At 49.0% G+C, this 27,039-nt stretch overlaps 1 protein-coding gene across 3 annotated transcripts in view; it reads right to left on the reverse strand.

The window, feature by feature from the left end:
* Nucleotides 1-1,477: 1,477 nt before the first annotated feature.
* SAMD4A (sterile alpha motif domain containing 4A) overlaps nt 1,478-27,039 on the reverse strand; it is a 126,436-nt gene continuing 100,874 nt past the window's right edge. For 2 of the 3 annotated variants that reach the window (XM_083436406.1, XM_083436408.1), the window contains 8 exons: nt 26,840-26,926; nt 22,825-23,119; nt 19,467-19,552; nt 15,574-15,692; nt 12,021-12,222; nt 7,021-7,147; nt 5,645-5,728; nt 1,478-2,815 (listed from right to left, as the gene is read on the reverse strand). In XM_083436406.1, the coding sequence (XP_083292532.1) occupies nt 2,787-2,815; nt 5,645-5,728; nt 7,021-7,147; nt 12,021-12,222; nt 15,574-15,692; nt 19,467-19,552; nt 22,825-23,119; nt 26,840-26,926 (1,029 nt within the window). In that variant the 3' untranslated portion in view covers nt 1,478-2,786. Of the gene's footprint in view, nt 2,816-5,644; nt 5,729-7,020; nt 7,148-12,020; nt 12,223-15,573; nt 15,693-17,444; nt 19,090-19,415; nt 19,553-22,824; nt 23,120-26,839; nt 26,927-27,039 lie in introns of those variants that run through there. The other variant, XM_083436407.1, reaches the window with a different exon arrangement.

Here is a 27,039-nt window from a genome sequence, read left to right on the forward strand (position 1 = left end):
ACTGCTGCCTCCAGCCGCTCTGTTTACCCTTCCCTCCTGCGCAGATCTTCGGCACAGGAAAGGCACGTTCTTCCCCTTCTGAGAAGACGCCTCGGCACCCTCCGATTACCTCACAGGCCGGGAAAAGAAAGTGGGATTGAATGAGCAGCACTCCGGTCCCCAGACACGTCGGTGTGGACGTCAGGCCCTGCTGGTTTTACCAAGCGTCTTCCAAGGGTACCCAGATTGGAATTACGCTTACTTGGAAGTCAGGGCTACCTTCTAAAGTTATGTCAGGGGCAGGTAGGAACTCTGACAACACGTGTGAGGCTGCCTATGCCATCCTTTGACAATATGGGGTTCCCCAGATGTTTTGGGCCCCCCAACTCCTACCAGCAGGGCAGCGCTGGCTGGGGCTGACAGGAACTGCCGGACAAAACATCTGGGTGGCAAAGGGCTACACCAACTGCTCCCTGCCACCAATGGAGGCTAGTCCATTTGCTGAGAAGGGGGCACTGCCTTGCCAGCCTCAGTCAGCCACCACCCGCCTGCCTTCTTCCGTATAACCTATCCAGGGGGTGGCACTGGCTGCCAACTCCCCCCTTAGCCTCAGTGTTGCCCATGGAGAACTCTGCAGGGAGTAGATGGGGACATCCCAATCTCTCACTGGCTCTGGCGCCACCTGCTGTTGGGCTCCAGGATGCCCACCCTGTCATTCCCAACGGGCACTGGTCGCTAAAGCTGCAATGCAGGATTTGACCCAGGTCTTGGTAGGTCTCGCAGCTTGTTATATGGCTTCCCTGGGGAGAAATCTGATGTACTACTGATCTCATGCATGGTATCCCCAACCTTCGGCCCTCCAGATGTTTTGGACTACATTTCCCATCATCCCTGACCACTGGTCCTGTTAGCTAGGGATCGTGGGAGTTGTAGGCCAAAACATCTGGAGGGCCGCAGGTTGGGGGTGCCTGGTTTAGGCCAGTGTTCCCCAACCTTGGGCCTCTAGCTGTTTTGGGACTACAACTCCCATCATCCCTCGCTAGCAAGACCAGTGGTCAAGGATGATCGGAATTGTAGTCCAAAAACAGCTGGAGGCCCAAGGTTGGGGAACACTGGTTTAGGCGACCTGACCCTTCCCCACACCAACACTTCTGGTTCCCAACTGGACCCGTCCACTTGAGTGGCAAGCAATGCCAAGCAGACAGGGCTTGGGCCCTAGAAATAGGGTGGTCCAAATGGACTTCCCGCCCTCATGGGTGCTGCCACCCAACCAGCAGCTTTCAGTCTGACACAAGACTGAAAGGACACAAGACTGCTTGTTTTGCTCAATGAGCCGAGTCCCATTGCCACCCTACACTTCAGGTACCAAGCCAACAGCAAAATGAGTCTCTGAGTGGACGTGGTTCTCTCGTTCTCCCAGAGAGGCATCTCTGAGATGTTCTCTTCCTCCTCGGACATGATCTCACGAGTCCATATGCAACATCTTTTCTATTTTCTCTCTCTCTCTCTCACATACATACAAATATATGCACACAGACAAAGTCTAAGGAGCAGAGGCATCTCTGCGGCATCTCGACGCAGCTCCTCCCGCCTGCCCTGCCACAAATCTCATTCCTTCCTTCGGCACCCTGCTCCGCCCCCGGCTCGGAAAGTCAAGAAAAAAGTCACACAAGTGCCTCCCGCGGCCCCCTCTAGAGAGGCAATAGCTTGGCAGTTATTTTCAAAGGCAAACCTGCTGCTATAAGACACACACACACAAACACACGCACACACAAAAATGCCATGCAAAAGATCCTTTACGTCAGTGAGACGAGTCCTTGCAGGCGGCGGCAAAATTATTCTGGCAAGACCGAAGGGGCCTTGTTCCGCTCCCCCTCTCTCGCTGTGCCTGCCGTTTCCCTGTTCTGCCTGGTGCTAGCACCCTTGATCCTGGAGAGAACGTGGCAGGCGAGATTGGGGTGCTGGCAAGGGAGTCTGGGCCACGCAAGACGTGCCCACCCCCCAAGTGGCAGGCCAGGGGACTGGGACTGGCCCACCCCGTCGGCTCATCGACTTAACACTGCGAGAGGAGGAGGAAGAGGCGTTGGGGGGTGCGCGTGCTCTGCACACCTGCCGCGCTCTTTTCTGCCCGCCTTCATGTAAACAATGCGCAGAACCCAAAGCCGCTCTTTTGGACGCCAACGGAGGGAAATTAGTTTGGCCTTTTTCATTTCCTTTCCGCCGCTGCTGCCGCCCCCCCCCTGACAACAACTGCAGCTCCGAACGGTGGATGTCAGTGAAACAGCTCCTATTTACAGATGGCCGACGCGGCGTCGTCTTCATGCTTCGGTGACGTTATTTCAGAAAGTCTCTTTCTTCGCGAGGAGCGGTTCCGGCTGCCACCCCCGCTGCCCGTTGCCAACGGATGCTCCGTGTGTTATTATTTGGCTGCTAAGAGGCTTGCCCTTAGCCACGGTTGGGGAGGCCTGCTCCTGAGGAAGCCCTCCGACATCTTTCGCTCCCCACCCAATGTTGTTTCTCTGTTTTGTGCATAATCGTAAACCTGGCGGATCCCAGTCCTGTTTCTTGACGATGCGTAACAGCGATATAAGTGTGACCCTTTTACAAAATGTAAACAGAGATGGAGAGAGGAGGAGACAAGAGACAGACAGACAGAGAGACAGAGAGAGAAGGAAACGGCAACGGAAAGGTTGCAAATTATCTCCAGGGATCCTTGACACGTCCGGGGACTCGCTGCCAACTTTGCCGCTGGTCCAGCAGCCCAATTTGCCGACGGCCAGCGTTCTCACTGCAGACACCTCCGTCTTCTAGATCGTCGAGGTTCTGTCGACACCATCTGAAAGGGTGAGGTTCACCATTAAGAGCACAATTCAAAGTGTTGACGCTGACCTTTAAAGCCCTAAGCAGCCTCGGTCCAGTATACCTGAAGGAGTGCTTCCACCCCCATCGTTCAGCCCGGACATTGAGGTCCAGCTCCGAGGGCTTTCTGGCAGTGCCCTCCCTGCGAGAAGTGAGGTTACAGGGAACCAGGTAGAGGGCCTTCTTGGTGGTGGCGCCCACCCTGTGGAACACCCTCCCACCAGATGTCAAGGAAATAAGCAACTATCTGACTTTTAGAAGACATCTGAAGGCAGCCCTGTTTAGGGAAGTTTTTAATGTTTGATGTTTTATCGTTTTTTCGTTATTATTAAATTTCTGCTGGGAGCCACCCAGAGTGGCTGGGGAAATAATAATAATAATAATAATAATAATAATAATAATAATAATAATAATAATATGTAGGGCTGCCTTCGGGTGTCTTCTAAAGGTTGCAGAGTTACTTATTTCCTTGGCATCTGATGCAGGTGCCACCACCGAGAAGGCCCTCTGCCTGGTTATACACTTCTGCCGCATCTCCTCTTACTTGATGTTTTCTAAGCTAAGACGTCTCGTAAAGGAGCTGTCGCATCCCTTCGGCTGCTCGGGTCGCCCTTTTGCGAACCTTTCGCAGCTCTGCAGTCTCCCTCTGCGAATGAGGCAAACCAGGAGGAGGACATAGGGAGATGGGGTGGGAGGAAGGGTGAAGAGTCTGCCCTTCCAAACTTCAGCCCCCAAAGATGATCTCCATTTAGCACATGAGCGAGACGGAGGGAATGCTTCTGGGGACGGGGGCTGCGGGGGCACGGCTGCGGCTTCAAAGTTACATGCGGGCACAGATGGGGGAAAGGAGGGACACACACACAGGCATGTTTTGTCCAGCGGCAACTCAGCCTGCGGTCTACAGCCAACTATTACAGCTCTGCGCGCTAAATAATTGTGCCCCAATGCTCAGATTCATCCCCCTGTGGGCTTTTCAGACTTATGGGGGGTGGGGGGAAGGAAGGAAAAAGATGAAAGAAGGGAGCTTGCTCAGGTCTCCTTTCAGAAAAGCAAACAAACAGCAAAACCACCTGAGCTCAAAACTCAACGACCCCTTTCTTTAAAACGTTATTTATAGCGCTGCTCGGCGGTCCATCCTTGGTCTAGCATTGCCGAATGAAAACAACCAGCGAGGAACAAGATCCTTGGAATGTCTCGGCAAGATTCCTTTCAAAGCAGCTGCAGGAAAAAATAGGAATTCCTCCCCCCCCACCCCCGCCGCCTGCCTCAGTCCCTTACTAACGTAGCTGATCCACTTTCAGTAGCCAGGAAGATCTCGGGCTTAAGTTGGGGAGTAATGGAAGCGGAAAACATGGCCTTTCTCCTTCCTCTTTGCCCTCTCAGCTAGAATTTTTATTTTATCCCGAGACCTGTGGGTATAGGACTGTAGACAAGCAAGCCAGTTTTTAATGATTTTAGCGACTGCTGCCTTCGACGACTAACAGTGCAGTTGGTTTGTGGCAGGGGTTGGGAACTTCCGGGGCCGAAACCCAGCCAGGTGGGAGGGCTACAAATAAATAATAATAATAATGAGAATACTGCGTGACGTCTCTCATCTTCAGCCACAAACCCACAGATGCACTACAGACCATGTGGATGAAGATTGTGAATCGGAGGTGGCCCACGGGCTACAGCTTGGGACCTCCAGAGCTGTTTATTAACACTAAGTAAAGGTAAAGGTACCCCTGCCCGTACGGGCCAGTCGTGTCCGACTCTGGGGTTGCATGCTCATCTCGCTTAAGAGGCCGGGAGCCAGCGCTGTCCACAGACACTTCCGGGTCACGTGGCCAGCGTGACAAAGCTGCAGCTGGCGAGCCAGCACCAGCGCAGCACATGGAAACGCTGTTTACCTTCCCGCTATAAAGCGGCACCTATTTATCTACTTGCACTTGGGGGTGCTTTCAAACTGCTAGGTGGGCAGGAGCTGGGACCGAAAGACGGGAGCTCACCCCGCCGCGGGGATTCGAACCGCCGACCATGCGATCGGCAAGTCCTAGGCACTGAGGTTTTACCCACAGCGCCACCCGCATCCCTTTATTAACACTAGAGAATTGTGCTATTCTGATTTTGCAGCTGAGAATCTACAGCTCATAGCAGGGGTAGCCAGCATGTTGGGCCCCAGGTGTTCTTGGTGTCAAAGGTCAGGGAGTGATGGGAGATGTAGTCTAACAGCATCTAGAGGGTCCCACCTTGGCTGGCTATTCTTGGTCCATCCTGACAAACCAAACTGACTCGTAATAATTCCCCCTGAACCAAGACGTAGGAACGGCCAAGAGGGAGACAACAGAAATTTAGCAAGACAACACATTCATCTTACAAGAGTTCCTAGAATCATACAAACTTCAGATATCTGAAGATGGCTATTCTATTGCTTCCCAGTCTTCTCTTGTCCAGGCTAAGCATACCCAACGCCTTCATAAGGCTTGGTTGACTTGCCCGACACAATTCATTATGGTAACTTCAGTGGGTAGCAAAATGGTTTTGGCAGAAACCGAACTGTAGCTGAATGGAAACAGTGTGCATTGCAACGAAAGCAGGACAGGGCAGAAATTGCGGCCTCCTTGTATCCCAAGCTCTGGGCCTTCCCCAAGGGGCTTCTGTCTCTCTCTGTGTGCCTTTCTTCCCCCCAAAAAAATCTCAATCCCTTAAGCTGCAGCTTGACATGGCTCAGTCCGGAATTCTACCATCTTCCTGTGTGTCATGTGTGGATGGGATCTCAGGACATTCCTGACACAGATAAGAGGTTGGAGATAAGAAAAGCGCTTACCTCCAAGTGCATGTTCTGTCATACTGAGGCACAACGACTCCAGCCTATTATTGATGTCCGGTTCTGTCACTGGGACCTGGAACTCTGCAGAAAAAACAGAAAGTGTGTTTCCACGCGAATAGGAAATATCTGCAGCGTAGCTGGAGGCACTTCCTGCACGTGGAAGGAAATACAGGCTGCAAATCTGGTTAAGACAAAAGTTTTTCCTTCTGGAGAATTATTATTATTATTATTATTATTCTCCATTCTGGGCCGAGTAGGGAACTTGCCCACCTCTTTTCATCTGGGAGATTGCAGTCAAATACAACTAGTTAGTGCACAAAGGGGTAAAGGACCACAGAGTTGTATTGCTAGATAGTCTCAGCCAGGCTACGCCATAGTCTATTCTGCAAAGGAAGTGAAGCCTTTCTGCTTCCTTTCTCTCTGCAACCAAGGAGGATGTGTGTAAGCTTGCTCCTGAGCTCCCGAGCTTACAACACATATTTGGAACTACATTCTGTATTGCACGCAGCAATGCATGACTGAGACCTTGAATCTGTAAGTAAAGCATTTTAAACTTACTTGACAGCGTGTGATCTGCTCATTTCAAGAGCGGTAGAAAGAGGTCAGCTGCTGTGTGCAGCTGAATGGGATATAAAGGTTTAAGAACCTATATTCCTAACGCTTTACTGTTGCTTAACTTTTGTGAGTTTAATCTCTGCTACTGGGGCAGACGTTTTGAATCCAGGCACCCAGCCGTTTTCTGTCACTGCTCACCCACACACCTGGGTCCACAGGGATCCATATATTTAACCCCCCACATTTCCCTCCTAACCTGACGGTTTAAAAGCACCACCTAAAAATAGTCTTAAAAGACTTTGGAGTGTGGTGGCACTGGTGGAGGGAGATTGCAAGCTTGCCAAATGTCCACTGTATCGCTTAGGTGAGCTGTTCGGATGCTTCCAAGGAAACGGGGGCAATTTGGCAGGCCCCAACTGGCTCCAGCCCACTGGCCGGGCAATCTCCAGGCCTTGGCTCAGCATGAAAAAGCAACCCGCAGCTTCAGAAGCCTTCAGAAGTTGGATCACGCTCTAATCAGTAGAGTTAATAACACGCAACAGAAGTGGCAGGAGACGGCTGTGAGAGCATATTTACAGGCAGTTTATTCAGTATAGATCAGGACAAGGAAAAACATGTCTTCTCCCCTTCATGTCCAAGCAAGCAGCAAAAGCAAAAGCTATGCACACAAACAGAAGTTCCCAGCAAGCTGTGCTGGAGTGTAAACAGACATGTGACATACAACTATCCACACATCTGTTTTAAGGTGGAACAGAATATTCTAACAGAGATAAGAAGAGGGTGAGGACTGGCAAAGGAGCAAGACCTCTTTGGCCTACCTGGCTGCTGAAACATAAGCATGGTTTGCGGAGAGGTGTGCACCGGCAGCGAGCGCGTCCTCTGCACAGAGCTGTGAGTCCGGCTGGGCATGCTGTTGCTCCCTCCAGGGTTTGCAAACCAAAGGTTCTGTAAGGGAGAAGAACATGCACTGTCAAGCTGCAAAATGCAGAGGGCAACAGGGGATGAAGGTACAAGATGCCCCACCCCCCACGCTGGCCGTGTACACTTTAGGACTTATAGGGACGCAGGTGGCGCTGTGGTCTAAACCACTGAGCCTCCTGGGCTTGCCGATCAGAAGGTCAGCGGTTCAAATCCCTGCAACGGAGTGATCACCCATACTGTCCCAACTCCTAACAACCTAGGAGTTTGAAAGCACGCCAGTGCAAGTAGATAAATAGGTACCGCTCTGGCGGGAAGGTAAACGGCGTTTCCATGTGCTCTGGCTTCTGTCATGGTGTCCCGTTGCGCCAGAAGCAGTTTAGTCCTGCTGGCCACATGACCCGGAAAGCTGTCTGTGGACAAACACTGGCTCCCTTGACCTGAAAGCGAGATGAGCGCCGCAACACCATAGTCGCCTTTGACTGGACTTAACCGTCCAGGGGGTCTTTTACCTTTTACCTTACACCATGGGTAGGCAAACTAAGACCCGGGGGCTGGATCTGGTCCAATCGCCTTCTAAATCCGGCCCACGGACAGTCCAGGAATCAGCGTGTTTTTACATGAGTAGAATGTGTGCTTTTATTTAAAATGCATCTCTGGGTTATTTGTGGGGCACAGGAATGTGTTCATTTCCCTCCCCCCAAAAAAATATAGTCCGGCCCCCCACAAGGTCTGAGGGACAGTGGACCGGCCCCCTGCTGAAAAAGTTTGCTGACCCCCTGCCTTACACTCTATCGTGCTGCAGAAGCAGAAAGGCACAAGGGAAATGATCACCACGGCACGCTGGGAAGATTTTGAATGTGTTGCATACATTAGGTAAAAGGACCCCTGACCATTAGGTCCAGTCGCGGACAACTCTGGGGTTGTGGCACTCATCTCGCTTTACTGGCTGAGGGAGCCGGTGTACAGCTTCTGGGTCATGTGGCCAGCATGACTAAGCCGCTTCTGGCGAACCAGAGCAGCGCATGGAAACGCCGTTTACCTTCCCGCTGGAGCAGTACCTATTTATCTACTTGCACTTTGACGTGCTTTCGAACTGCTAGGTTGGCAGGAGCAGGGACCGAGCAACGGGAGCTCACCCCGTCGTGGGGATTCGAACCGCCAACCTTCTGATTGGCAAGTCCTAGGCTCTGTGGTTTAACCCACAGCGCCACCTGCGTCCCGTTGAATACACTGGGAAGCAGCAAATCCAACTCCCGAGCCCTCAAGTTTTGTTAAATGGCCAGTCTCTCTCCAAGGCTGGCCTCATCGTGCAGAGCTTCCCGTCAGATTCTTTCTGTAGCTGACTCACACAGTCTTGATCAACTGGTGTAGGAGTGGATTAAGACCGTAAGAATTAAGACCGTAAGAGGCCCATGGCCCCTCCAGCCCAGCACCCTGTTCTCACAGAGGCCTGCCCTATCGGAAACCAGCATGCAGGATCCGATCACAAGAGCCCTCTCCCCGGGTCTGCGGTTTCCAGCAACTGGTATTCCAGAAGCATTTGTCCAATTCTCTTTCAAAGCCGCCCATCCCTGCCTCATGTGGCAGTGAGTTCCGCAGTTTAACTACGCACCGCGTGAAGAAAATACCTTTCCCCTCCCCTCTATCCTGACTCTCCCAGCATTCAGCGTCACTGGATCTGCAGGAGTTCTGGGGTTACAAGAGAGGAAGAAGAACTTTTTTCTCGCCATGCTCAATTGCATAAATTTCTACCCCTCTCTCCCCCCTCTTCTCTAACCTAAACGGCTCCAGACCCTGCTCACAATTCCCCCTCACATCGCTGCTTACATCTTGTGCAAGGTTTTATTTTGACTTTCTAAATGCCGCACTTGTTTTTATTTTAAGAAGGCGTATACATGTGCCTGAATATGCAACTCCACCGCCCCCAGTCCTTTCCTCAAAGCATTCTCTCCCTCCTCCCGCCTGATCTCCTCTTCCTCCCCTTTACAGGACCTCTTTTTGCAGCAAGGAAGAGAGTGAAAACAGGAAATGCCTACAGATCATTCTGGCTCCCTTTCTTTTCAATCAAAGCCCAAGAAGGACCTGGTTTCAGTCCAACGAAAGAAACTGGTGACAAAGCAAACTTTGGCAAGTGAACAAGTTGACTTCTACTCCTGGTTTGGGGAGTGGGCTATTGGGCTCAGAGAAGATATCTTTCCAGGATAGGAATGCCACAACTGGCTTTTTGTGTGTTTGTGAAGAAGGGGAGACACCCTCCCCACCTCACCTCACCCCTCCAATTCCAGTTTAAATATTTGTTCGCAATAGCCCCCCTTTCTCCCCATCGGCTTGTTAAAAATTCGTTGTACGGATCGCCTTGTTGGTTCAGTTCATGGGTAGGCAAACTAAGGCCTGGGGGCCGGATCCGGCCCAATCGCCTTCTAAATCCGGCCCACAGACGGTCTGGGAATCAGCGTGTTTTTACAGGAGTAGAATGTGTCCTTTTATGTAAAATGCATCTCTGGGTTATTTGTGGGGCCTGCTTGGTGTTTCTACATGAGTAGAATGTGCCCTTTTATTTAAAATGCATCTCTGGGTTGTTTGTGGGGCATAGGAATTCCCCACCCCACCCCAAATATAGTCCGGCCTCCCACAAGTTCTGAGGGACAGTGGACCGGCCCCCTGCTGAAAAAGTTTGCTGACCCCTGGTTCAGATCAAGACCCATCTGGTTTTTCAGTAACAGCCAGCAAGATGCTCCTGGAGGCCATTTCTGCTGTCTGTGGGAGCTTCTCCTGCAAATATCAAATTTCTCCTGTTCTGCAGTAACTCAGACCAGGGCTTTTAGTGTGGCAGCTTCTGCCCTGTGGAATAGCATCCCTGTCGACATGCGACAGGTGCCTGCTACCTGCACTTTCCGGAAACAGCTGAAGACGGTTTCATTCCTAGAGGTTTCTCTCAGCTGGCAAAAGGGGGTCTTTACCAAAGAGCGTCCGCTCGTTAGGGTATCAGTCTTCTTCAAATGCATTTGTCTTTTCTGGGTTCTGAACTGCTTTTAATTATCTTTGGTATAAATCGCCTTGCGACGTTGGTTTAGGAGGCAACTCCTCCATCAAAGACGATCATGATAATAATAATAAACAATTTAAATGGTTCCTTCTTTATTTATTTATAACAGCTATCTCAGATAGTGTTTCAGTACTGTACTGTATCTTGGGCTCGTCCACCCGGGAGAAGGAAAACTCTGATCCTAAATCTTTGCCACCTTGCAGGAGATCTTCGGGAGAAGAAAGGGATGAGAAGTAAACCCAAATCTGGAGTGGGGTCTCTGGGGTGGTTGGATGACACCAGATGGTCGGGGTATGTATAAATTAATAATACAGTGGTGCCTCGCAAGACGAAAAGAATCCGTTCCGCGAGTCTCTTCGTCTTGCGGTTTTTTTCGTCTTGCGAAGCAAGCCCATTAGCGGATTAGCGCTATTAGCGGTTTAGTGGCTATTAGCGGCTATTAAAGGCTTAAGGGATTAGTGGATTAGCTGCTAAAAGGCTATTAGCGGCTTAGATCAGCTGATAAGCGGCTTAGATCAGCTGTTAAGCGGCTTAGCGAACAGCTGTTAAGCGGCTTAGGGGCTTGGGAAAAAGGGGGGGGGGGGAGGAAAAAAAACACCCCAGGAATCGCAAGACATTTTCGTCTTGCGAAGCAAGCCCATAGCAAATTCGTTTTGCGAAGCACCTCCAAAACGGAAAACCCTTTCGTCTAGCGGGTTTTCCGTCTTGCGAGGCATTCGTCTTGCGGGGCACCACTGTAATAATAATAATAATAATAATAATAATAATAATAATAATACTTGTACGCCTCCTTCCAACAACTCCTGTAGCCATGCTGAAGGAATGGGTTTCCCAAATCTGAAAACCTGACTGTGTAGTCAGTCTGGAACAGGCCCCCAAATCCGCATTTTTCCTTCTCCAAGGGAGCATTTCTAAAATGCTTTAACTTGAGCTCTTGAGCCAAAACCCAGCTATATAAACAAGTGCTCAAAGCGCTCTCCTTTATCAGTCTGTGACGGCAATGGATGGCCTTGGCTGTTCCAGTAGAGCAGGGATGGCATGCCTGGGTCTTATCTTACATCCTGACCACACTCTGACACACAGACCTAGTCCGGGAACAGCGCCAGGAGAGTTGGTGACCTTCTTACCCCAAGATAAGAGTGTTGGAACAAGAATACCCTTATATGGTCAAGAGTACAGGAAAAGGAACACCCTTTTATGGTTAAGACTACCGGAGCAGGAACATCTGTGATGTCAACCTGCGTGTATAAGCTGACATGGCTGGATTCCTGGGGAAGGGGGAGAGGGTGCCTGGAGGATATATATATACTGCAGGAAATTTCTTTTTCTTTGGGCTTGCTGTGGACTGACCACGCAAGTTCCTTCTGCTATCCGGAGAGCAGAATAAACTCTTTCTTTGAATCAACCTGGGTGTCATTTGACTTCCTTCCTCTTGTCCGGGAACAATGCAGACCCCACCAATTTAGACGGGTAAAGTCTAAGAAAGGCTACAATGCTACTGCCAAATGCATCATTCTGCTTACCAATGGACCACTCTTGACACCAACAACCCATCCTGGGACCTCAATCATAACCACAATAGCAGAAACTGAGAGTTATTCCCTGCTGTTTGCTTGTGGAGGTCACGAGATAGACTGCCCTTGGGCGTGGAGGCTCCACTGAGCTAACAAGCCACAGACAGGTTTCTGGTCCTTGTTCTGTTTGCACCTTTCTCTTCCGAAGACATCGAAACTGGTGGCTGTCCTTGGCATCAGGGTAATGTCGTTAGTTATCTAGATGGGACCTTCGCCTGATCCAAGAGGTGTCCCCTTATGTTCCGAAGGAGCTGGCTGCCATGGGGCAGGTACCCACCTGTCTCCCTTGCTTCAGGATGGTAGGGTTGGCAGCCGTGCTGCGCTGGCTGGCTCCCAGAAGACCACTGGAGCCCAGGAGGCCCAGCCGTGTGGTAGGCAGGTTCCGGGAGGGGATCTGGAACTGGCGCGGGTTCCGGCGGCCCATTCCTGCACCGACAGATCCAGCTGTTGGCAGGGAGTTTGACTGGCCAAAACCTCGGCTGGAAAAGAACAAACACACCGGCTTACCTCTGCTACCCCAGGGGCGTTATTTGGAACCAAAGATTCAGTCACCCAGTGCCGCTGTTTAAAACGAAGGATCATGCAGGGCGCCCCTTAATTCCAAATATAAATCGCGGTAGTTTTTTGGTTTAACGGTTTTACGTTTGCACTTTCTCTTCCTCATCAGACAGTGGTGTTTCCACCTGCCTTGCGCCACCTTGCCTTCCCCAGACTATGATTTGTATGTTTTGTGGTATTTATGATTTTCCCATTAGTGATGTATGGAAGTGAGAGCTGGACCATAAAGAAGGCTGAGCGCCAAAGAATTGATGTTTTTGAATTCTGGTGCTGGAGGAGACTTTTGAGAATCTCATGGACTGCAAGAAGATCCAACCGATCCATTCTGAAGGAAATCAGCCCTGAGTGCTCACTGGAAGGACAGATCCTGAAGCTGAGGCTCCAAGACTTTGGCCACCTCATGAGAAGAGAAGACTCCCTGGAAAAGACCCTGATGTTGGGAAAGATGGAGGGAACAAGGAGAAGGGGATGACAGAGGATGAGATGGTGGGACAGTGTTCTCAAAGCTACCAGCATGAGTTTGACCAAACTGCGGGAGGCAGTGGAAGACAGGAGTGCCTGGCCTGCTCTGGTCCAGGGGGTCACGAAGAGTCGGACACGACTAAACAACTAAACAACAACAATGCATTGTGATTTGCTGTTACTTTTATTGATTATAGGTTGGTAATTCTTTATTGTGGTCAGTGATGGAGGAAGCCTCTCAGGCACGTGGGACGGCGTGCCCAGGGGCAGGGCGAATCACCCATGGGGTAGGGCACGGCCTGTCCCTATGAGTGTCGCGCCCCCGTCCCTATGGGTGCACAGCGCCCCATGCCGCACGGGGAGCACGGTGCCCATATGGACAGGGCGCACCGTGGAACCTCAGCCACCCTACAGCTGGGGGGGGAGGCAGTGGGAGGGCAGAGAGGAGCCTGCAGGTGCCGAGATGCATGGTTTTGCACACTGCAGGCCCCGTGGCGAGTGCCACCCACCATTTTGTCACCCCCTGTCAGGATGACACCTGGGGCGGCCTGCACCCCCCTTCCTACGCCCCTGATTGTGGTTGAACTGTTTCATTATTATTTGCTGATGTTTAATTTTACGGTTTACTATTAGATTCTGATGAATTGTTGAACGTTGCTTTGTTTGATATAATTTCTGCATTTTAAAGTTATTTTGACTTTTATATTGGATCAGATTGTTACTATTAATGTTTGATGTTTTATTATGTTTTTATGTCTTGGAAACTGCCCAGAGTGGCTTGGGCAACCCAGCTAGACGGGCATGGTATAAATGAATTATTATTATTATTAATGAGCGCTATAATCATTGCTAATTAATAATCCATATACGCATTGGCAAGCGTTTGCACTGATATCAACTACGTCAGTGATGGCCAAACTCGGCACTCCAGATGTTTTGGGACTACAGTTCCAGAAGTTTTGGGACTACAGTTGCGGTCTTGACTATACTACCACTCAGTGGATTTGTAACTGGCTGACTGACCGAACCCAAAGGGTGCTCATCAATGGTTCCTCTTCATCCTGGAGAAGAGTGACTAGTGGGGTGCCACAGGGTTCTGTCTTGGGCCCGGTCTTATTCAACATCTTTATCAACGACTTGGATGATGGACTCAAGGGCATCCTGATCAAATTTGCAGTACCTGGAGCACTGTGTCCAGTTCTGGGCACCACAGTTCAAGAAGGACACTGACAAACTGGAACGTGTCCAGAGGAGGGCAACCAAAATGGTCAAAGGCCTGGAAACGATGCCTTATGAGGAACGGCTAAGGGAGCTGGGCATGTTTAGCCTGGAGAAGAGGAGGTTAAGGGGTGATATGATAGCCATGTTCAAATATATAAAAGGATGTCACATAGAGGAGGGAGAAAGGTTGTTTTCTGCTGCTCCAGAGAAGCGGACATGGAGCAATGGATCCAAACTACAAGAAAGAAGATTCCACCTAAACATTAGGAAGAACTTCCTGACAGTAAGAGCTGTTCGACAGTAGAATTTGCTGCCAAGGAGTGTGGTGGAGTCTCCTTCTTTGGAGGTCTTTAAGCAGAGGCTTGACAACCATATGTCAGGAGTGCTCTGATGGTGTTTCCTGCTTGGCAGGGGGTTGGACTCGATGGCCCTTGTGGTCTCTTCCAACTCTATGATTCTATGATTATCCCTGACCACTGGTCCTGTTAGCTAGGGATGATGGGAGTTGTAGTCCCAAAACAGCTGGAGGGCCAAGCTTGGCCATCACTGAACTATGGGGAAGGATCGCAGCTCAGAGGCAGTGCATCTGATTGGCATGCAGAACGTTCCGGGTTCTTCTTCTTCTTTGGCGATCACTCATAGCCGAGTAAGATTGTCTCCCATAAACACGGTTTTAACAGGTTCAATCCCCAGGGGGCTGGGAATGTCGAACGTTTTGGCTCCTGAACGCCGCAAACCCGGAAGTGAGTAGTGTTCCGGTTTGTGAATGTTCTTTGGAACCTGACCGTCCAACGCGGATTCTGCGGCTTCCGATTGGCTGCAGCTTGGTTTCCAAACATTTTGGAAGTCGAACTCATTTGTTTGCATGGGCATTCCAAGGGTTTTGGTCTCGACTGCTCAACCTGCTCTGGGTGAGGATTGTCCTTAGCTGCCTTCATTTACCCACAGTTTCCCTGATATTTTTAATTGCTGCTGTATTCCCTGACCCTCCAAGGTGACTCCGCTCATTGGCTTCCCCCGAACCTAGGTAAAGGTACCCCTGCCCGTACGGGCCAGTCTTGACAGACTCTAGGGTTGTGCGCCCATCTCACTCAAAGAGGCCGGGGGCCAGCGCTGTCCGGAGACACTTCCGGGTCACGTGGCCAGCGTGACATCGCTGCTCTGGCGAGCCAGAGCCGCACACGGAAACGCCGTTTACCTTCCCGCTAGTAAGCGGTCCCTATTTATCTACTTGCACCTGAGAGTGCTTTCGAACTGCTAGGTTGACAGGCGCTGGGACCGAACAGCGGGAGCGCACCCCGCCACGGGGATTCGAACCGCCGACCTTTCGACCGGCAAGCCCTAGGCGCTGAGGCTTTAACCCACAGCGCCACCCGTGTCCCGCCCCCGAACCTAGTGGCCCCCTAAAGACTTCTGGGTCAGGCTGGCCTGGACTTTTTGCAGGGCGACACTCAAACCTTGACCTCCTGCCCACACGCAGCGGTATCAAAACATCGGTGTGGCTCCCTGCGCCACAGAAGGGACATTGCCACGCGCCCCGGCCACTCTCCCAGGTCCCGTATTAGGAAGAGAAAAGGCCCCAAACCTACGTTCTCTGCTGCCGGTACCCCGAGAGATCGAGGATGGATTTCCGAGGGAAAGCCCTGAAGAGTTTTTGCACCTGCTGTTTCCATGACAACAACCTTTTCTTCTGCGTCTCTGTGAACGCCTGCCCAAAAGAAGGGGGGGGGGAGAGGAGAGGAGGAAACATCAGAAATATAATCATCATCATCATCATCATGGGATGCACCCAAGTTGTTCATAAAAAATGTCTTAGCAAATACAGTAGTACCTCTGGATGTGAACGGGATCTGTTCCGGAGCCCCGTTTGCATCCTGAGTAGAACGTAACACGCAGTTGCGTGTCTGCGGCTCGTGTATCGCTGCTTCTGCACATGCGCGTGACGTCATTTTGAGCGTCTGTGCATGTGCGAGCGGCGAAACCCGGAAGTAACACGCTCCATTACTTCCGGGTCGCTGCGGAGTGTAACCTGAAAACGCTCAACCTGAAGCATATTTCACCCGAGGTATGACTGTACTGAATTCTAAAATGGGAGAACCTTTCGCTGGGACCTGTTGGGGAAGGGCAGGTAATAAAAAATATATAGTATTGAAGGGGGATCTTTATGATTTTAATGCCTAATAGGCTTGACACAACCTTTGGAGAAAGACGGTTTGAGCCCTGGGCGCTTTGCTGCGTGTGAGTTGTTTGGAGGGGACAACACTGAGCAAGGTTTTGAACAATATCCACTCTGAGCGTCTCCACCCCCATCGTTCTGCCCGGACACTGAGGTCCAGTGCCAAGGGCTTTCTGGTGGTTCCCTCGCTGTGAGAAGCCAAGTTACAGGGAACCAGGTAGAGGGACTTCTCGGTGGTGGCACCCGCCCTGTGGAACACCCTCCAACCAGATGTCAAAGATAAAAACAACTAAACAACTAAAAACAACTACCAGACTTTTAGAAGACATCTGAAGGCAGCCCTGTTTAGGGAAGCTTTTAATGTTGAATAGACTATTGTATTTTAATATTCTATTGGAAGCCGCCCAGAGTGGCTGGGGAAACCCAGCCAGATGGGTGGGGTATAAATAATAAATTATAATTATTATTATTAATAATAATACCTATGTACCGATGGGACTGCCACTCCCCTGCGGAGGACCTTAAGGTCCGCAAATGACAACATTTTGGAGGTCCCAGGTCGCAAGGTGGTTAGATTGGTCTCAACTAGGGCCAGGGCCTTTTCAGTACTGACCCTGATGTGGTGGAACGCTCTGTCACAAGAGACCAGGGCCCTGCGGGACTTGACATCTTTCCGCAGGGCCTTCAAGACAGAGCTGTTCTGCCTGGCCTTTGGTTTGGACTCATTCTGACCCTTATGTTTTCCCTCCCCTTATGGTTTTGATCTATGGGCTAGTTTTAAAACGAGGCTGCATTTTAACCTGTATTTTAAATTGGTCCCCCCCCCCCATTATGATTTTACTGTAATTTTACTGGTGTTAGCCGCCCTGAGCCTGGCTCTGGCCAGGGGCGGGCGGGTGGGTGGGGTATAAATTATTATTATTATTATTATTATTATTATTATTATTATTATTATTATTATTTTGTGGCCCTGATGACACTCTCTTGGGGGGGGGGTGTTGGGTGGAAGCAGCCTTCCCGGAGATCCTGAACCAATGACTGCTCCTTCAACATTCAACTGGCTAGGCAGCAGCAGCAGTCTTCCCTGCTCCTCTTGCGGAGAAGAATGTAAATTTCATGGCGAGTGGTAAAACCTGTCAACATCCAATGGTCTTCCAATGAACATGTGTGGGATTGACATGGGAGGACAGTGCCCAGTTCGGTGGGGAAGTCCGACGAGGGGCTCCAACCATGTCCATTTGAACGTGGGAAGAATAATCTCCACAATCAGGAACCGTGTGAAATCTGTATTTGTTTATTCAGAGTATTTGTACCTTTCCCCCTTCGGCTGGAAAGGCTTACATGAAATCAAAAAACAAGGCATTCCCTTGTTACATTCTAATGAAGAAATGAATAAAAATACAACATTAAGGGCCAAGGACAGAAGAGATAAATAAAACACAGACACCAACCTGCACCAATCAGAAGCTGCGCCTTGGTTTTTGAACATTTCGGAAGTCAAACAGACTTCCGGAACGGACTAAATTTGGCGCTTTGTTTTTTGCTATTTATTTTGCGTTTTTGCTTTTGAGGCTTTTTCAGTTATTTTGTTTTTGTGACTATGTGGAACCCAGTTCAGCTACTGACTGATTGATTGTACGACTGCAGAAATGGATAAAAGCCCCCCCCATCCAAACAATGATTATCTTCAGTGCAGGTAAGAAAATGGTTTCATTTTAATTTTTATCATCTACAATACTATCTTATTTATTTTATAGTACGGTACATTGATTATCGCTTTCATTTTACGGATCAATGGTCTCGTCAGATAGCAAAATTTGTGTTAAGATTGCTGTTTCGGGGGTTGTTTTTAAAAGTCTGGAACGGATGAATCCGTTTTGCATTCCTTTCTATGGGAAAACGCGCCTTGGTTTTGGAACGGACTTCTGGAACAGATTAAGTTTGAGAAGCAAGGTACCACTGTACTGGACAGCCACTCAAAGGAGTAAACTTCTAGGGGCCGACGTCCCTTCAGTCTTCCCCCCTCTAAAATATTTGAGGGACAGGGTGCTCCTCAAAGTTGATGGACACTGTCATTCAAATGGTGGGAGTGCATCAAGCCATGTGATTGATTACAGTGGTACCTCTGGATGCGAATGGGATCCGTTCCAGAGCCCTGTTTGCATCCTGAAGTGAACGTAAGATGCGTCTGCGCCTGTGTGGGTTGTGTTTTGCCGCTTCCGCGCATGACATCATTTTGAGCGTCTGCGCATGCGCGAGTGGCGAAACCCGGAAGTAACGCGCTTCGTTACTTCCGGGTCGCCATGGAGCGCAACCTGAAAATATTCATCCCGAAGCTACTTCAACCCAAGGTATGACTGTATACACCCCCCCCCCATTTTATTCTAGTTGGCACCCATGTGACTGACTTCTCCTCATAGCTGTCAACTTACAGATTTGAAAATAAGGGACCAGCAGCCTCGAAAGTAAGGGACCAGCAGCCAAATAAGGGATCAACAATTACTTTGATAAAATACATATTTTGTTGCTTGCAAATGGCTTTAGATACCTGTTAGGTCCATAAATTACCATATAGCATATATTTAACACAAAAAAACAGCAACAATTTGTTGTTGACAAAGGACAGCTGGACATAGAAAGGGCTCCATTACCTTCAGTAGCTTATTTAAGGGACATCATCAATAAGGGACAGCAGCGGGACATGGCGCTGGGATAAGGGACTGTCCCGCCAAATAAGGGACGCTTGACAGCTATGCTTCTGCTTCTGCTCCTGCCATGAGCAGCATGAGGCCCCTGGGATATTCCCCGTAGGACAGCGGAATCCCCTCGGGAAGAAAATGATTCTCCACCTCTGCAATACCAGGCGTCCTGGCCTACAACTCCCAGCAGCCCCAGGGAGTTGTAGTCCAAGACGCCTGAGCTGGTACCCCTGCCCGTACGGGCCAGTCTTGACAGACTCTAGGGTTGTGCGCCCATCTCACTCAAAGAGGCCGAGGGCCAGCGCTGTCCGAAGACACTTCCGGGTCACGTGGCCAGTGTGACATCGCTGCTCTGGCGAGCCAGAGCCGCACACGGAAACGCTGTTTACCTTCCCGCTAGTAAGCAGTCCCTATGTATCTACTTGCACCCAGGGGTGCTTTCAAACTGCTAGGTTGGCAGGCGCTGGGACCGAGCAACGGGAGCGCACCCCGCCGCGGGGATTCGAACAGCCGACCTTTCGATCGGCAAGCCCTAGGCGCTGAGGCTTTTACCCACAGCGTCCCGTGTCCATAGAGAAGAACAAAAGCTAAGAAGAGACCCACTCACCTCGTGAATTAGGCATTTGTCGATCAGCTGGAGATAGGAGCTGATATTCTCCTCATCCGGCCTGGAGACAAGGAGCTGGGTGCATACTGCAAAGCGATAAATGTATATATAGATTAATAATAATAATAATAATAATAATAATAATAATAATAATTTATTTATACCCTGCCCTTCCCAGTTCAGAAAACCGGGCTCAGGGCACCTAACAACAAATTTAACACTTAATTGCTGCAACAACAACAAAAAGCATAAAATACAGTATAAAACGTGAGTAACAATAAATTCAGAATTCAAAAATCAATTTGGGGGGGAAATCCATCCAATAAACATTAGATGATCACCAGGGCTAGCTGGCTAAATTAGTCCTATTTGGGCCAGCGAGGAGACCAGGGGAGAATTAGCTGTGGGATCCCAGAGCGGGTAATTTCATAAAAAGGGGAGGGGGGGAAGGAAGGGGAATAAAAGATCAGGCTAAGTTCAAATTGAAAGCCAGGTGGAATAGCTCTGTCTTACAGGCCCTGCGGAAGGAAGTTAAATCCTGCAGGGCCCTGGTCTCCTGGGACAGAGCATTCCGCCAGGTTGGAGCCACCACTGAGAAGGCCCTGGCCCTGGTGGAAGGGAGAGAGAGAAGCAGAAAGAAGTCTATCCTTCGCTTGGGGAAGTTTGCACCTGCTTTAGACTTGTTTTCACGTTAAGGAAGGATTCGAACCAGCCCTGTTGCAGCGACCTGCGCGGAAGAGCGAAGAGCCCTCCACGAAGAATGTTCACACGCACACAAGCTGGATTCCATTAATGCCTTTCTCCCTTTAGCTCCTTATTTTGCTCCTCGTTACTATGGCATCAATCTGCAATTACTCCATTTAAGTCTATTTATAAAAAGGGAGAAGCAGCTGGGGTCCTCTGCCGGAATGGACAGGTCAGATACAGAGCCTTCGAGGAGGAAAAGCTCTCACTAGCCACAAGGGGGCACAAACGGACATTCGGCAATCCAGGTGGACATTTCGTCAGAAGAGTCGATTTCCCAGCTCTGTGCTCTGAGGTCCCCTCTAGACAGTTTGTGTTTACTGAGCAATCGCCCCAATTTGCTTGCACAAAGCTGGCGCAGGGGTTAGACGCTGGCTGTGTCCAGATGTTGGGAGTTGTTGTTAATTCTGCCGGTTATAATATTAGTGCTTCTGTTCTGATTTCTAATGCTCTTTTCAAACTGCAGCACCTGGTGCGTGGCTTTGGGGCCAATATACAGCTGTGCCACGCTAAATTTCAAATGGCAGAAAAGAACTGGACACCTCCCCAAATCTTGTCACCTGAAAGGGCAACGCAAAACTCTCATTTCTGAGTTAATGAGGTTGCACAAATAGGATGCTTTCTGGAAACAATTAGCACAGAATTGAGCGCTAAACTTTCACACGTTTCCATAATAATAATAATAATAATAATAATAATAATGTAATTCTGAACTGTGCCTTCATAATGGGTAAAGGCGGGTAGAGGGATGTTCAGTGTGTTGCTTCCCTGCTTTTCAATATATAACATTAAATTGATGTTATTATTTTATTAAATTAATATTTAATTAAAAAAAATGGTCAGAGAGAACTGAGGAAGAAGCGAAACAGCAGAGTACAGATCTAAAAAGAGACATAGACATGGGCACATGGAATATGCCTGAACGTTATACACAAGACAACCGTTTTCTTGAAAGTGGAGATGAAAGATGTACTCCCCCCCCACATTTATCTGTTTCATAGGACAAGAAAATCTCTAATAAAAACTATTTTTTAAAAAGGGTCCCACATTTCAGATTGCAGTGAAAGGTGCTTTCTGCATGTGAAAAGTCCTGGAGCTTAATTCTATTTTATTCTTGCCACCCATTTGTCCCCCGGACAAACGCTAACGCAGGCCTAGGCAAACTCTGGCCCTCCAGATGTTTGGGACTACAGTTCCCATCATCCCTAGCTAACAGGACCAGTGGTCAGGGATGATGGGAACTGTAGTTCCAAATTATCTGGAGGGCCAAGAGTTTGCCTGTGCCTGAGCTAACGGATCGCTCTTTGTCCAGATTAGACTGACTGACACACAGTGGTAACGACAACAACAGCAGCAACAACATCGAGGCACTTTTACAACACCAGACGAGGCTGGAGAGCGACAAGAAAGGAATGCTAACAGTTTTGTTGCCATGGATCGTTTTCTATGCCAATTAAGGAGCCAAAGAGGTGAGCAGAACATTAATACAAAAGCGAAAGCATGATAGAAGTACAATCAATGAATGTAAAGGTAAAGGGACCCCTGAACATAAGGTCCAGTCGTGGCTGACTCTGGGGTTGTGGCGCTCATCTCGCTTTACTGGCTGAGGGAGCCGGCGTGCAACTTCCGGATCATGTGGCCAGCATGACTAAGCCGCTTCTGGTGAACCAGAACAGCGCACAAAAACGCTGTTTACCTTCCCGCCGGAGTGGTACCTATTTATCTACTTGCACTTTGATGTGCTTTCATTTTTTTTCTATGATTTTTATTAGTTTCAATTCATTATACAACATCAAACATTAAAACAACAAAAAAGACAAACAAAGCACCAAAAAAAGAGAAACAAACAAAGAAAGAAAAACATTACATAACATAAAACACCAACAAATTAAACTTACAGTAACAAATAACTAAATCACACAACAATAATTGACTTCCCTTCATCTCGGTTTCGGAATGTGTTACAAAAGATTTTCTATCTGCAGTTTCATTTTCTTAAAACTCTTTACGTCGCAAGCGTTATATCGAGCCTACTGCGATTTTTGAATTTTTTACATCTGTTTCAATGGATGTCATAAACTTATTCCATTCATTATTAAACTTTGTACCTTTTTGGTTTCTTATTTTCTGTGTCATTTTTGCCAATTCTATATAATCAAATAGTTTAGATTGCCACTCATTAATAGTTGGGATTTTTAATGTTTTCCAGTTTTGTGCTATTAATGTTCTAGCAGCCACTGTTGCATATTGGAAAAGTGTTTGGTCTTCCTTTGATGTGCTTTCAAACTGCTAGGTTGGCAGGAGCAGGGACCGAGCAACGGGAGCTCACCCCGTCGTGGGGATTCGAACCGCCGACCTTCTGATCGGGAAGTCCTAGGCTCTGTGGTTTAACCCACAGCGCCACCCGCGTCCCTCCAATCAATGAATGAGAGCCACGTAAAATTGCACAATGGAGAAACCACATCCGTCCCACTGCTTCCGTGCAGTCACAGGGTCCCCAGCATCCCAGCCCTTACCTGGGAGCCAGGTGAGCTCCCACCCCACCCCAACAGGGCCACCACCTGCTCCCGTCTCTCCCTTGGGAGCAAGACCTTCCCCAATCACAGCTCCTTACCTTTGCCCATCACCTTAGTAAACTGCCCTGGGATGTCCCCTTCGGGCAAAGGAGCCCCTCCAGATTCCCCCTCGCAGCCTGGCAGGTGGTGGTGGGGTATCCCCCCTGCGGCGGAGTCCTTGCAGTCGGGCCCCTGGCCGTCGGAGCCAATGAGGGAAGCCGTGCGATGGGGCTCAGGATCCCGGCCGCGGTCGTCCGCCGTCAGGTTCCGAGAAGAGTAAGCTTTGATGGGGGTGAGGATCATTTGGTGAAGCTCCTGGAGGGGCACCCGCAGGTTGCCCCCTTCAAGGATGTCCTGTGGAAAACAACATCCCCTGGCCATTAATGCCTTGGCTTCTTAGCCCCACCTAAGCACCTGGAAACGATGCCTTATGAGGAACGGCTAAGGGTGCTGGGCATGTTTAGCCTGGAGAAGAGGAGGTTAAGGGGTGATATGATAGCCATGTTCAAATATATAAAAGGATGTCACATGGAGGAGAGAGAAAGGTTGTTTTCTGCTGCTCCAGAGAAGTGGACACGGAGCAATGGATCCAAACTACAAGAAATGGATCCAAACCTACTGCTTTGGTTTAGCCACACAGAATCGTAGAGTTGGAAGGGACCCCAAAATAAAAAATGCAGGGATCTCAACTAAAGCATCCCTGAGAGATGGCCATCTGTTGTTGTTTAGTCGTTTAGTCGTGTCCGACTCTGCGTGACCACCTGGACCAGAGCACGCCAGGCACTCCTGTCTTCCACTGCCTCCCGCAGTTTGGTCAAACTCATGCTGGTAGCTTTGAGAACACTATCCAACCATCTCGTCCTCTGTCGTCCCCTTCTCCTTGTGCCCTCCATCTTTCCCAACATCAGGGTCTTTTCCAGGGAGTCTTCTCTTCTCATGAGGTGGCCAAAGTCTTGGAGCCTCAGCTTCAGGATCTGTCCTTCCAGTGAGCACTCAGGGCTGATTTCCTTCAGAATGGATAGATGGCCATCTAACCGCTGCTTAAAAACTTCCAAGGAAAGAGAGTTCACCACTTCCTGTGGGAGTCTGTTCCACTGTCAAATGGCTCTTACCTTCAGAAAGTTATTCCTAAGACTCAGTCGCAATCTCCTTTCTTGCAACTTGAAGCCATGGGTTCGAGTCCTACCCCCCTGGAGCAGGAGAAAACAAGCTTGCTCCCTCTTCCATGTGACAGCCCTTGAGATATCTGAAGATGGCTATTCTATCTCCTCTCAGTCTCCTCTTTTCCATGCTAAACATATCCCGCTCCTTCATAAGGCTCGGTTTCCAAACCCCTGATCAATTTTTTTTGCAGGTAGTGGTTAGTTAGATGATATTGCAGTGGATTTCCAGAGGATTTTCCTGTTGCTTTCCTTATCACCAAAAAGCCCTAAATTTCCCAGGTGGTATGTGATTGAATCCCACTCAAAAGAGCAACAACACCCTTACAATTGCAGGATCTGCCCAATGCGTGTTTACCTATGACTCTCATTATGTTCCTTCAAGCTTGCTCACTAGTAAATACGTCTTAGGATTGCAGCCTCAGTGGAAAAACGCCAACAACTAAGCTTTGATTCATCGCCTTCTGTTTTACAGAGAAAGTAGCAGCACGACTGTGGTTGCGTTTGCGTATTCATGACAGTCAAATCAATATATCAATATTTCAGACGCAACAGGGGCAGGGAAGCAGTAGGGGAAAGAGATTATGAAACTGCCCAGAAATCACACATGAATCATGCAGGCTTTTCCTCCCTCTTCTTGGCCTTTAAGAGCCTGTATTAACTGGGAGCCATAAAGAAGGCTGATCGCCGAAGAACTGATGCTTTTGAATTCTGGTGCTGGAGGAGACTCTGGAGAGTCCCATGGACTGCAAGAAGATCAAACCTATCCATTCTGAAGGAAATCAGCCCTCAGTGCTCACTGGAAGGACAGATCGTGAAGCTGAGGCTCCAGTACTTTGGCCACCTCATGAGAAGAGAAGACTCCCTGGAAAAGACCCTGATGTTGGGAAAGATGGAGCACACAAGGAGAAGGGGACGACAGAAGACGAGATGGTTGGATAGTGTTCTCAAGGCTACCGGCATGAGTCTGACCAAACTGCGGGAGGCAGTGGAAGACAGGAGGGCCTGGCGTGCTCTGGTCCAGGCGGTCACGAAGAGTCGGACACGACTAAACAACTAAACAACAACAAACAAATTAACTGGGAGAGGGATCTATTACAGCTTCATTATCTTCTGCAGGATTCCTAAATAAGTTGTGTACTATAAATGAGGGGAGAAGAGGCGTGAGCTAACCCAACGCAGACAGACACCCTGCCGAGCTACTGAAAAGGCCCAAACAGAGGCGTGTGGTGAGCTAACTATAGACCTATCATACTCCTCAATATTATTTACTAGCCGCCTTGCACTGGCACTCCTAAGGAATTCCGAGAAACCAAACTATTAGTGCAGTTTTGAAACCAGTGGTTCCAATCAAAGCAGTTTTGAAATGTTCAGTCCACCATCTTCATTCAAAATGGCACCCAAAACAGACAAAAGCCTTGATTGAGCAAAAATTAGGTTACGGTAACTTAAGAGGTTGTTGATATTTCTTCCGGCAATTTTAATCCCAGATGACACAACCTTGATGGCAGAAAGTGAGGAGGAATGAAAGAACCTTTTAATGAGGGTGAAAGAGGAGAGCGCAAAATATGGTCTGAAGCTCAACATCAAAATAATGAAGATCATGGCCACTGGGCCCATCACCTCCTGGCAAATAGAAGGGGAAGAAAAGGAGGCAGTGAGAGATCTTACTTTCTTGGGCTCCATGATCACTGCAGATGGTGACAGCAATCACGAAATTAAAAGATGCCTGCTTCTTGGGAGAAAAGTGATGAGAAACCTAGACAGCATCTTAAAAAGCACAGACATCACCTTGCCAACAAAGGTCCATATAGTTAAAGCTATAGTTTTCCCAGTAGTGATGTATGGAAATGAGAGCTGGACCATAAAGAAGGCTGATCGCCGAAGAATTGATGCTTTTGAATTATGGTGCTGGAGGAGACTCTGGAGAGTCCCATGGACTGCAAGAAGATCAAACCTATCCATTCTGAAGGAAATCAGCCCTGAGTGCTCACTGGAAGGACAGATCCTGAAGCTGAGGCTCCAATACTTTGGCCACCTCATGAGAAGAGAAGACTCCCTGCAAAAGACCCTGATGTTGGGGAAGATGGAGGGCACAAGGAGAAGGGGAGGACAGAGGACGAGATGGCTGGACAGTGTTCTCCAAGCTACCAGCATGAGTTTGACCAAACTGTGGGAGGCAGTGGAAGACAGGAGTGTCTGGCGTGCTCTGGTCCAGGGGGTCATGAAGAGTCGGACATGACTAAACAAGAACAACATCTTAAGAGGTGTCTGAATGCATAGTAAACAGGCAAGCTGAAAGGTTTACAAAATATATAATGGGATGGGATGCTTAATAAGACTTCTTAGAAAGACTTGCATTGCAATAATCTCTCCAATATTCATTTTCGTTTTCTCCTTCTTTACTCATGAGAACCATTCTCCCTTCTAGTCCTTGTTTACTGTTCTGTAGAGCATCCTTTTCTAGCCTGGTGCCCTCCACAACTTTTGGACTACAAGTCCCATCATGTGGCCTGAGGCTGCTGGGAGTCCAAAATTGGCAGAGTCCCAAATTGGCAATGCCCACAGCATCAGACCTCTTCCTCTTTGCTTCCTTGCCCAACCCCTCCGTTCTCAACTCTTCATTTTCTACTTGACTTCTGGTCCATCTCTCTGTATGTCCCCTTCTTCCCTGCGGAATTAGAACATACTGTGACATCAGAGCAGCTTAGCCAATTGCAACGCAGGTGGGCGGGGAGGAAGCAAAAATGCTTCAAGGCAGCTCATACAGGAAATCATTGTCACACATGACAGAGAGGAGACATATGTAGGAGCAAAAAACAAGAAGATTGAGAACCTTCATTACTAACACACTTAATTGACATTAACGGCCAAAAACCTCAACAGTTTTGAGGGATAAGCTGAGTCAACTCACCCTTTCCAGGGACTTGAGAAGGTTCTGCCTTTCTTTTAGCTTTTGGATGCTGATCACAATCTTGTGCCTTGCACCTTTGGTAACGTTCTGCAAGAACAATGCAGATCTCTGTGTCAGTATATGCACACAAATGTGGGCCACCAACTGCAGACAGGGGGCTACAACATATAATTCAGGACGGTGCTCAGCAACATGTAGGA

The sequence above is a fragment of the Podarcis tiliguerta genome (assembly GCF_965153285.1).
Source record: "Podarcis tiliguerta genome assembly, chromosome: 1".
NCBI lineage: Eukaryota > Metazoa > Chordata > Lepidosauria > Squamata > Lacertidae > Podarcis > Podarcis tiliguerta.